This window comes from Trichosurus vulpecula, chromosome 3, assembly GCF_011100635.1.
Source record: "Trichosurus vulpecula isolate mTriVul1 chromosome 3, mTriVul1.pri, whole genome shotgun sequence".
NCBI lineage: Eukaryota > Metazoa > Chordata > Mammalia > Diprotodontia > Phalangeridae > Trichosurus > Trichosurus vulpecula.
Window position 1 is genome coordinate 39,031,627 of NC_050575.1, and position 11,619 is coordinate 39,043,245.

The 11,619-nt window shown below is 41.6% G+C and overlaps 1 protein-coding gene across 1 annotated transcript; it reads left to right on the forward strand.

Moving 5' to 3' along the window:
- Nucleotides 1–347: 347 nt before the first annotated feature.
- NKX2-8 (NK2 homeobox 8) lies at nt 348–2,562 on the forward strand. Its single transcript, XM_036748479.1, has 3 exons — nt 348–471; nt 764–985; nt 1,997–2,562. The coding sequence occupies exons 1-3, from the start codon at nt 348–350 to the stop codon at nt 2,560–2,562; spliced, it is 912 nt and encodes a 303-aa protein (XP_036604374.1).
- The last annotated feature ends 9,057 nt before the right edge of the window (nt 2,563–11,619 follow it).

Genomic DNA, 11,619 nt, shown 5'->3' on the forward strand with positions numbered 1-11,619 from the left:
CCAGAATCTGAGACCATTTCAATTAAAGGAGGAATGATTCTTCATCCGGTGTGGCCATTATCAGCAGAAACAGAAATGCCAACGTTTTGTGGATATACAGCTACATAAATGAATGGCAAACTGTTTCTTTAGGGGTGAAGTAGAGTGCGGAGGGGAGAGAAGGTGGAGGAGGGCCTTTTAACTCCACCCTTGTAAATCACTTCCCAGATAATTGCGGGGAAACTAACAAACCAGCAAACAACCTCAATGAATAAAGCAAACAGGGAATAAATTCCTGTATCCTCGTAAAACACACCCATTTCACCCTCATATCCACCCCCACCCTCCTCCAGACTTCTAGAACTCTGATGAGGACCAGACTGTGTCAGCGGAGGAGAAGGAAGCGGGTATTAGTGAAGGCTGGGGGGATGGGGAATAGAGGAGGTGGGCGGGTAGTGGACCATCGCTTGCCACCCAAGATGTTATTCACTGGTAAGAATCCCCATTATCTGTCCTCACTTTAGGCTAATCAGACAGAATCTCTAAAGCTAAAGCCTGTTTCCTGCTGTCTCTGGGAGGTAACGGGGAGGGGCGGGGCTGAGAAGAGGACTGAGGTGGCACCTTACTGTCTCCTTTTAGGGTTAAAACACCCAATCTAATTCAGGTACTTATCCTATAGACAGAGACAGTTTTCAAAGCAACCAGAGTTGGGAGAACTGTTTATATAAACAGGGATCCTCTTGTAAACGACACTAATATTGCTTTGGTCACGCAACACCAGTAGTAGCCGTGTTTCCAGCTGCCCCGCAGCACCCTTTCGCCCACCCTTTGCAGGCCAGTACAGCCATGGGCACATCTGGACGTATTAGCTTCACTGTGCGCAGCCTCCTGGATTTACCAGAACAAGATGCACAACACCTGCGGAGGCGGGACCCAGAACCGCCAACCCATCGCCGCCCCGGCCCTTACTCCGAGTGGATGGAGGCTGACCGGAGTCACTACCCCTGTGAGTGAGTGGCGATTTCGGCTTGCTCCTTGGCGGATGCGGGGAGGGTAACGTGGGCAGGGGAGGGGGATTCCAGTCTGGGTATTGACTAGGTTCTGTGGAACCCTGAAGAAATGAGTCTCTAACCCAGAAACACACAGAGGGAGCCCTTTTCCTAGGCAGCCAGAAAGAAATCGGCTTCACTGAAGATCTCCATGTGGAGCTTTGCGAAGCCGCAGTTCCCAAAAAAGGTCTCTAATTTAACCTCAAACTCCGAAACCAAGAACCCTGTCCTTTCAAACTCAACACCATGTCAGGCAGGGAGAGGAATAATAAATCTGACAGCCCTGCAGACCTGGAGCTGTAGGTCTGAATGTAATTTCCCGATCATTAGAATTTCGTTTCCTGATTATAAACCAACAATTTTTAAAAGCCCACCCTATTCCTTTATCCATTCACTTCGAGTTTTCTTTTTCCTCCCCACACACCCTTGTTTTAATGCCCATTTTAAACGCTGGAAAAAGCAACTCGTCTCTCCTCAGGCCAGATCTAGGAAATGCTCAGCGGTGGGATTTGTGGACTCAGTCTTCCTCCCTTGCAGACTAGAATTGGGGAAGGATGGGGAATGGGTGACGTTTACGGCAAGACTATCTACCAAGGGATGCCCAGAGATATATAATCCAAATTTAGTTAAATACCAGTGGTTTTTGTAGATATTAGTGAATGTATATTAACATCGACACAGAACACGTTTATTTAGGTTACGATCTCAGGTCTGTGTCGTTGTCATTTATGAGTTCCGAGAGAAGGACTGGTGCCTTAGCAAGAGCTAGAGAAAGCGAAACAAAATGTTTAAGTTCTGTGTTGTTGGGAAGGCGCTCCGAAGGGAGGGTGCGAAGGGATGGCAGTGTCTAATTCAAATGCCCTTAGAAAATCTTTCTAGACCTACGTGGGTAGTTGAGTAGGTTGGTAGAATTCGGACACTCTGTGCCGCGCCCTCAACGTGGTGCATCTCCTTTGCTGTCCTCTCAGCTTCAGACGAGAGTAGCCCAGAGACCGGCCCTTCAGATTCCGTGCCGCGGCTGCGGCCCCTACCTCCTGTAGAGTTGCCTGGCTCCGACTCTGAGAAGAGGAAGAAGAGACGGGTGCTGTTCTCCAAGGCTCAGACTCTGGAGCTGGAGCGGCGCTTCCGGCAGCAACGTTACCTCTCGGCTCCAGAGAGGGAACAGCTGGCTCGGCTTTTGAGCCTGACGCCTACTCAGGTGAAAATCTGGTTCCAGAACCACCGCTACAAGATGAAGCGTGCCCGGGGTCAAGGGCCTCTGGGTCCTGTCTGTGCCGCAGATCTGAGCCCAACTCCTGCGCTGATACGCCGAGTGGTAGTCCCGGTGCTGGTCGGTGACCGAAAGCCTTGCCAAGGTTGCGAACATAGTTTAGCGGCAGCTCCGGACAAGCCAAGTTTGACTCAAGCTGCCCCTGCCTCCGCTTGCGTCCTTCAGGGCTACCCTCCTTTCCCCACCAGTTCCACCGCTGCACTCAGTCTCTTTCAGGCTAATCAGCACTTAGCGCACCCGACACTAGTCTCTTGGAACTGGTGAGATAGCCAGCGCAGAGGGAAAGGGATGTCTTGGGTCTCTCTCTCCCTACTGATTTCCACCCTTCAAGTGGATTTACAGCAATTTATTTCAGAGACCTAGAGCCTGCCCTGCAGTCCCAAAAGCATCTTTAGATTCTAGGGGCAGTGGATGACTGTGGCAGCTCTGCCCTCCTTACATCTGCCTTTTCTGGGACCCCTAGTTCTCTCCAGGTTAGATGCCCAAATCTTGGAGACGGTCAGGAATAGAATTCGCCAATATTTCCTCTCGTCCTCTCCCCAGCTGCAAATTCATCAGTTAAATGAATTGTTCAAACCATATTTGTATATTTTTAAAGTAGTGATTTGTATGGGAAAAGATCTATTTTTTAAAGAAATAGTTTGTATGTGTGCGTGCGTTAGAATGTGAATGAAGTGTGTTTGGATCCCTTTTATTCCCGTTTCTACAGAATAGAGAAGCAATGCCCGGTTTTGAAGAGCACACATTACCCTGCTACTTGTTTCTCTTGACTTTTAAAGACTTTGCTCTTTCCCTCCTTCCACTACTCCAAAATGAGTACAATCGAAATCCACACTCAACATTAGGGAGATAGTAGTGGAGGTGTGGAGAACAGCTAGCTAGTTGTTACTAGAAAGGGCCTGGGTGTACAAGTTTTTGAGTTCCCTTCCACCCTTTTCTGGAAGCTGTAGTTTCTAATTTCAAATTCAGCATCACAATCCCGTGTAGAGACATATTTCTTCTGATCCTTTCCTTTTGAAATTTTTAATAAAAACATTTCTTTGCCCTAAGTGGTTCTGGAGGATGATAGAATCATATATTTGGAGATAAAAGGAATGTCAGAGATGACAGACAAGGAAAGGAGCCCAAAGGTTGGATATAAATTGTTTCTTCGTTACCACATTATCTCCTGTGTCCAATCTATGCAGATCAACAGATTTATGCAAAAAGATTTAAGCTATAGACCTGAAGTTAGAAAGACAAGTTCAAATTTGACTTCAGACTAGCTGTGTAATGTTGGGCAAGTCACTTAACCTCTGTTTGCCCAAGTTTTCTCATCTATAAAATTGGGATAATAATAGCACTTATCTCCCAAGGTTGTTGCAAGGATAAAAACCTTAAAGCTAGCTGTATATATGTTAGACAAAGATGATGATGAGACAACTTTAATGATGATGATGATGATGATAATGACTGGGGTGTCTCCTTGATCAGAAAGTACAAACATTTGACTATTTCCTACAAACTGCTTACACATCTTGCTTCCAGGTAGGTTTTAAATATTTTTTCCCTTTCTGAAATTTAAATGACTTAAAGAGAGAAGTTTTGGATAAGGGGGGAAAATTAAAAGACAAGAGCCTAGAGAAATGCCTAGGAGGAAGAGGAGTCAAATATAAGGAAGGGAGAACCTTATAGATGGGATAGCCAAAAGAGGATGGGAATTAGCCCTTGATTAAATGGAACACAGTTTATATTTAGGTCAGTGAGAAGATTCTCTGATTCCCACCTATCACATGAATGACCTGGGCTCAGCAGCAGGATCTAATTTCTGTCACCGGCCCTCCACTACCTCATGATTAAAAAAAAGGCTTTTCCTTTTCACCAGCTCTGCCAGTAGCCCAGCCCACTTTTATCAGAAATTACTGTCTCGCTAATAAGAACATAGGATTATATATTTAGAGCCAGGATCTTCAAAGCTATCGGGTTCAACTCCCATATTTTACAGATGAGGAATCAGAGACACAGAAAGGTTACTTGATCCCAAAATCATACAGCTAGCATGTGTGGGAGGCAGGATTGAAATGCAGTCTTCCTGACTCCATCCACTACCCACTACTTTACCTAGCTGCCTCTAAAGATTTGAAATCTTATCTCTTGCCAAGCCAGAGGGATGGTGAAAAATCAGGTTTGATGATCCAAGCGGGAAGGTTAACCTGGTGTGTGTTTCAAGACTTTGACTCAGGAGCCCTAAGAGGACAATGCAAAACATGAAACTGGGGAGTCCAAATAAATTCAAGAAGGCAGTGGATTGTGAGAGTAGCCATTAGCTTGAATAGATTATAGGGGGAAATTGAGAAATCTTGGTCCCCATTCTAAGGAAAATGTCCCACAATTTATCACCTGGGATGGGGGTGTGTGGCTAAGGAAGGGAAGAGGGGGAAGGGATTGGGATATTTCGGTCTCAGCTGCTGGCCACCTTGTCTTCCATATGGATAGGGTAATCTTAGAAGAATCTAGATCCTTAAACCTCTTTTTGTCTTGGGAGCTGAAAAGTGTATTGTCAAGCCTGAAAAGGACCTGGACAAAATCAGAACTGTTTCAATTCAAGACTATTTAATCAGTCCCTGGTGACAAAGTAAAGGGTGTTAGGCAAGACAATGGTATCTTTTAAAACCTTGTGGCCTTCAGGAAGACAAAGGACTTGGATTTTATGGGTTTACTACTTCAATTAGAATACTGCCATTGTGAGTTGGAGATTATCAAGTTGGTATCATAAAATCCTTTTCCAATAAATGATTGCTGGGGAAGTAGCCCTGACCTTGTAAGACATATTCGAACCTAACAGGTTGCTTTATATGTTAACCTTATGTAAAAAGGTTGTGTGTGTGTGTGTGGGGGGGGATTCCCTTAAAAAATCACCCAAGTGATCTTGTCCATTGTTCTTATTTTCCAAATTCTAGAAAGATAGTGTTTTCTCCATTCACAGGAACAAAAGTTCAGTTTGTTTCCTGCTATTGTCAATAACAAAGCTTTCCACCATTTTCTGTAGAAGGGCACTGGAATAAAAAAACATCTCCCACACCCAGTTGTTCTTGATCCTTTTATTCTGTGAATGACCCATCCTCTTTCCTATTTTTTTTTCCTAGAACTCCTGGGAAATTTGAACTTAAGGATAGTTTAATGTATATGTATTAGAAATATGATCAAGAAGGCAGAAGGATGGAAACAACAGGAAAAGAAGATCCCTCTTCTGGTGCACTGATGAATAGTTATTCATTCAACAAACATTTATTAACCACTGTTAGGTGCCAGGCACTGTGCTAAGCACTGGAGATACAAAGAAGGGTAAAAGACAGTCCTTGAGAAGCTCACAATTTAATGGGTAAGACACTATGTAAACAACTATGCATAAACAAGATGTGTGCAGAATAAATTGGAAATAAAAAAGAGAGAGAATGCAGTAGAAGTAAGAGGGTAAAGAAAAGACTTCCTATAGAAGAAGGGATTTTATCTGGGACTTTAAGGAATCCAGAAAAGGCAGGAATTGAAAGAGAAATAACATTTTACCTGTTCTGATTCTGGCCCTAGTGGAAACTCAGAGATTCATGAATCACTTTTTTTTTTAACTTGTCCCAAAGAGTACTGGATTTAGAGTTGATTGACATGTGTTTGAATCCTCTGCCACTTACTCCCTCTCTGACTTTGGGCAAGTTGCTTTTCCTCTCCTTCAGTTTGCTCAGATCTAAAATGTGGATGTTGCACTTAGATAATCTTTAACATCTCTTCCAGTTCCAATCAATTATTCTATGAGCCTGGAGGTTTCCTTCTTTCCTATGGCCAGTCAGTCAACACTTAGTGAATGGTTTCTATGTGCCAAGTACTGTGCTAAATTCTGAAGATAAAACAAAAGGCAAAAACCTCTAGAAGCTTCCATTGTAATCTGGAAAACAGTTATGTATATAAATAGGTATATGCAGGATAAATACAGAGTAGAAGGAAAGTCATTTGAGGGGGAGGACACTAAAAGCTGAAGGGACAGGGCAAGACTGGAAAAAGGCTCCTGTAAAGGGTATCATCTCAGCTGAATCTAGAAGGAAGCTAGGGATTCTAAGAGGTGGAGATGAGGATGGAAAGCATTTCAGGAATGAATGAGGGATAGCCAAAACAAAAGCAGAGACATCTGTGAGAGCAAGTGCAATGAACAGTAGAGTTTGTGGAGGAGTGCAAAGTGCAAGAAAAGTAGTGGAGCAGGAAGCAGACAGATTATGAATAACTTCAAATACTAACTGACATTTGATCCTGGTGGTTATAGACAGATGCTGAAGTTTATTAAGTGGTTGGGGGGTGTGAGAAGGTGATATTGGCAGACAGTTAGGCAAATCACTCTGAATGGATGGATTGGATGGGAGAGTCTTGAGGCAGAGAGACTAACTAAGAGGCTAGACCAGAAGTTATAGGGGCCTGAACTAGTGTGGTGCCTATGTGAGTGGAAAGAAGGGATTGTATAAGAAAGAGGTTATGAATATAAAAACTACAAAGTTTGGTATTGGATTGGATATGTGATGTGATGAGGGTATGGAATTCAGGATGATGCTATTATTTTGAGACTTAATGACTGGGAGGTATCCTTATTTTGAGGTACCCTCAACAGTTGAGAAAGTTTTATTAAGTGGTTGACAGGTGGGGGAGGGTGACATGGGCAGACTTTTAGGAAAATCACTCTGAATGGATGGGTTGGATGGGAGAGAGAAAGGTTGAGAAAAGAGGAGGGTTTGAAAGTAAAGAAAAATTAATTCAGTTTTGGATACTCTGAGTTTGAGATGCCAAAGTTATAGCAAGTTAGCATTCAAAGAGCAATTGGTAAGGCAGTTCAAGAGAGAGACTATGAATGGATACAGACATAAGTTCAGGAATGAGGTACATAGAGATGATAACTGAATTCATAAGGAACAGATCAGATCACCAAATGAGATGTTATGAGGATGTTTTTAACCTAGGGTCTGTGAATTTGCTTTGAAATAAATATTTTGATAACTGTATTTAAATATATTTGGATTCTTTTGTAAACTTATGTATTTCATACATTTAAAAATATGATTCTGCTAAGGGGACCATAGGCTTCACTAGACTGTCAAAGGAATGCATAATAGAAAAGAGGTTAAGAACTCCTCCTATAGCGAAACAAGAGAAGGCCCAAGGCAGAATTTGGGGAGACAACTATGGTTAGTCGGTGTGATATGAATAAAGAACCAATAATGGATAATGAGTAGTGATCACCTAGAGAGGTGGATAATCAGGAGAGAATGGTGTCACAAAAACCGAGAGAGGAAATAATATCCAGAAGATGAAGGTGATCACTACTGCCAAGTGCTGCATAGAGGTCAAGAAGGATCAAGATTGAGAAAAGTCTGTTAGATTTGGCAATTAAAAGGTCATTAACTTCAAAAAGAGCACTTTCAGTAGAATGATGAAGTCAGAAGCCAGACTACATATCATTTAGGAGAGAGAGGGAAGAGGGGATAGGAAGTAGAGACATAGGGTTTAGATGACTTTCTCAAGGATTTTGTTAAAGATGGGGTAGAGAGACATAGGATGACAGATGTTGAGGGTGGTAGGATCTAATAAGGATTTTTAAAGGCTAAAGGATACTTGGATCTATTTGTGGGTAACAGTTATACAGAGAGAGTGAAAATGATAGTGCAGGAAACCTGTAACAGAAGATAGGGGATGATGGGTGTAAGGGGACATGTAGAAAGGTTGATCTTGCCAAGAAGGGCCATTTTTTCATTAGAGACTGGAGGAGAAAAGGAGATAGAGGGGGAAGGTGCCTGAATGAGTTAGATGAGGAAGGGAGAAGAGAGAGTTCATGACAAATAGTGATAATTTTTTCAATGAAACACGAGGCAAAGTTCTTAGCTCAGAGGATTGAGGTAGTGGTGCTATGGGAGATTAAATAGAGAAGAGAAGGTTTGGAACTGTGACTGTGGTGAATGGATAAATTAAGAAGGAATAGAATAATTGCCTTGCTGAAGTGAGGGTCCAGTTGGTATTGTACAACATAAATTTGTCAACATATTCTGTGATTTTCTCTAGCTCTGATCAACAGCTCATGAAAGAGATGAATGGTGGGAGGTGAGAGCTGTGTGGTAGGAGTAATCTAGTATTGGCGTTTGGCAAGGTGTGGTTGGTGAAAAGGTCAAGGTGGAAAAGATTTTAGAGTAGAGGATAGTGTACAATTAGATAGTTTACCATAGGGAAGTGTAGCCAGTACAGACACAATGACCTGGAGAAATATTGAAGAGTGAAAGGAATGGAGGTCAAGGTGAGAATGAAGACAGGATTATACGTCATAAGCAAATGGAAAGATGGAATGATAAAAAGGTTATGATCAGATAAAGGAATTTCAGAGTTCAAGAACATGGAAGTGGAACATATGTGAATGATTTCAAGATCAATAAATGTAGTTGAGGAAGAGTAGGGGAGCAGGTAGGGGAATTGAGTAGACTGAGGAAGTTAAGGTATTTGTGGGAATATCTGTCTATCTATCTATTTACCTATCTTTATTGAAGTCATCTAGTATAAGGGCAAAAGTGGAGGGTGGAGAGAAAGATTTAGAGTGTTGCTGGAGTCACTGAGTAAAGGAAAATATCCTGGGGGTTAATAGATAATGGCCACCAAAATCTACATTGAGAGATAAATATGAATTATATGAACCATGAAAGAAGAAAGGGTATTAAATAATGGTGATTTAGAAGTAGCTTGGGGAGCAAGGAGCATCCTGAGTCCTCTGTCATTACTAGAATTGGAGTGGAGTTGACGGTGAGAGAAAGTATAGCCAATACTGGAAAATGTGATGGGAATCAATGTGATTAGAATATAGCCTGTTCTTAGTGAGTGTTAGAAGATGGAAGGAGTGAAAAAGGACAAGTTTTAGATGAAAGGAAGTTTATAAATTGTGGTGCAGGGAGTAGCTAGGTGGTGCAGTGAGTAAAACACTAGCCCCAAAGTCAGGAGGACTTGAGTTTAAATTTGGCCTCAGACACCTGACACACTTACTAGCTGTGTGACCTTGGGCAAGTCACTTAACCCCAGTTGCCCTGCCTTCCTCCCTACAAAATAAATAAATAAATTATGGTGCAGGCATTCCAGAGGGCACAGTGGAAGGGGCAGGTAGATCTGCAGTGTGAAATTTTAGGGAACATGATTGAAGTGGATGGGGAGTAAAGAAGTAAAGATGGTTGGAAACAAGATTTAGCTCAGAATCCCAGAGATGGGGAAAGTGGAAGTCTGCTAATCATTGGGAAATAAGTTGAGACAGAATGGGTGGTTTAAGTTTGTCACAGGTGGTGATGATGTTGCATCTTATGAGGCCTCAGAAGTCCTCTCTCAGAACAGGAAGGACTAGGAGAAGGTAAGGGAATTAGATCATAAGGTGTGGTATATTTGCCCAGAGAATGTCTTTAGGAGTAAGAAGTAGATCTGGTCTTGTTCTCCACCCCTACCTTACCAACATGGCCCTAGGGCAAGACCTCAAGTCTAGAGTATGAAGTAGGAAAAGGAGAATTCCATGTCACATCAAGCAATCACAAACATTTATTAAGTTCCTACTATGTGACACTGTGCTAAATGCTCTGAAGGATACAAAAAGAGGCAAAACAAAGACCTTGCTCTCAAGGAGCTTACAATCTAATGAGGGAGATACCATGCAAACAAATCCATGCAAAGTGAATTGTATCCTGGATAAATATGAAATTATTAATAGAGGGAAGGCATGGGAATTAAGAGGGGTTGGGGAAGGCTTCCTGTAGAAGGTGGGATTTTAGCTGGGACTTAAAGGAAGCCAGGAAGGTTAATATTTGGAGCAAAGGAGGGAAAATATTCCAGGCATGGGGGATGGCCAAGAGAGAATTCCTGGAGCTGAGGGTCTTTTGTTCAGGGCACTGAAGACTGAATGGAAGAGTATGTGTTGGGGAGTGAGGTGTAAGAATTCTTTAAAAAGATGTGTAACTATTGGAGACTTCTCTTACTCCTTTGACTATAAAACACCTCTCTGCCAGAGGCAAAGTAGCCTGAACAACAGCTGGCTCAAAAAGTAACTCAAGCAATTAATTCTTTTACTACTAATTCATTTGGAGACTCAAATCCCTGTTCTTTCTAATCTTACTTGTGGTAATTCTGAGAAGACATACATTCATGTCCTATGTAGTCCTGAGGGACAGTTATTTGGATGCTAGTAATAGCAAAATAGATGAAAGGATCATAGAATTATCTTTTTAGAGCTGAAAGATGCCTAAGAATAAATCTAGTCCAACATCCTCATTTTACAAGTGAGGAAAGTGAGGCCCAGAGAGATTGAGACACACTCAGGGTCACGTAGCTATTAAGTGCCTAAGGGAGGATTCTGATACAGATCTTCACGCTTTTAAATCTAGTGCTCTATTCTCTCAACCAGGGCTGCTGGAAAAATTAGATTCCTTTTTTTCTGTAAAATAGGAGTATTACACATTTAGTATACCTTATCCAGGGAAGATTTATTTAAATTCAGATGACAGTCTAGTCTATTGAATTGTATTGTAAATACATAGTTAATCAACAAGTCTGTTGAGTACCTATTAAGCTAGGCATTGTGGAAATTTAAATATAAAAAATAGTAGACTGTCATCAGGGACTACCTACTTGGAAATAAAAAATATAGAGAGATGAAGTAATAATAAACTACCTAGTTTTCTAACTAGGTGGTAAATTAGGAACAGGCATTAACTATTACGCAAATCTAGAGAAAGGAAAGAAGTAATGAGTTGTGTATAATGATATAATTTCACACGTAAATAAGGGAGACTAAATTTCATTTCTTGTGTATCTGCTGTATCAGCTGGTTTAATTTGCACTATTAGTATTTTCTCCATCACTTTCTTAAGGCTAGAATCAACAGCAATGACAACAAAAGTAATGTAAGCCCCATCGATTTATATTTGTGATAGTAAATGCTCACACTAAAAATCTAAGAACTGGTTCTTTGCACTAGTCATTAACAGAAATGTTCACCAACTTGTCCTTTCCTTCATCCCTTTCTTCCCCTCCCCCAAATACCCTGCTGTTGAACACCAACCCTGTGTTTCCTCTGTGTTTGTTTATGTACATTCTTATCTAGCTGCCGATGAAACACTACTGTTGTCTACAGGTCAAAATATTCTTCTTTGATAATCATTCTACCATTATTCTTCCAGAAAAAAACATCTGTTGTTGCTGCCTTGACACCAATTGTCAACTCTGGTTTTCTCACTAGAGACTCATAGATCATGTTGCTGTTGTATTTTGGAGGTTCATTCAAGCTTTTCTCTT

Coding starts and splice junctions, on each gene's coding strand:
- NKX2-8 (XM_036748479.1), top strand. CDS start 348: ATGAGGACCAGACTGTGTCAGCGGAGGAGAAGGAAGCGGGTATTAGTG. Junction 472..763: donor ACCCAAGATGTTATTCACTG/GTAAGAATCCCC, acceptor CAACACCAGTAG/TAGCCGTGTTTCCAGCTGCC. Junction 986..1,996: donor TGACCGGAGTCACTACCCCT/GTGAGTGAGTGG, acceptor CTGTCCTCTCAG/CTTCAGACGAGAGTAGCCCA.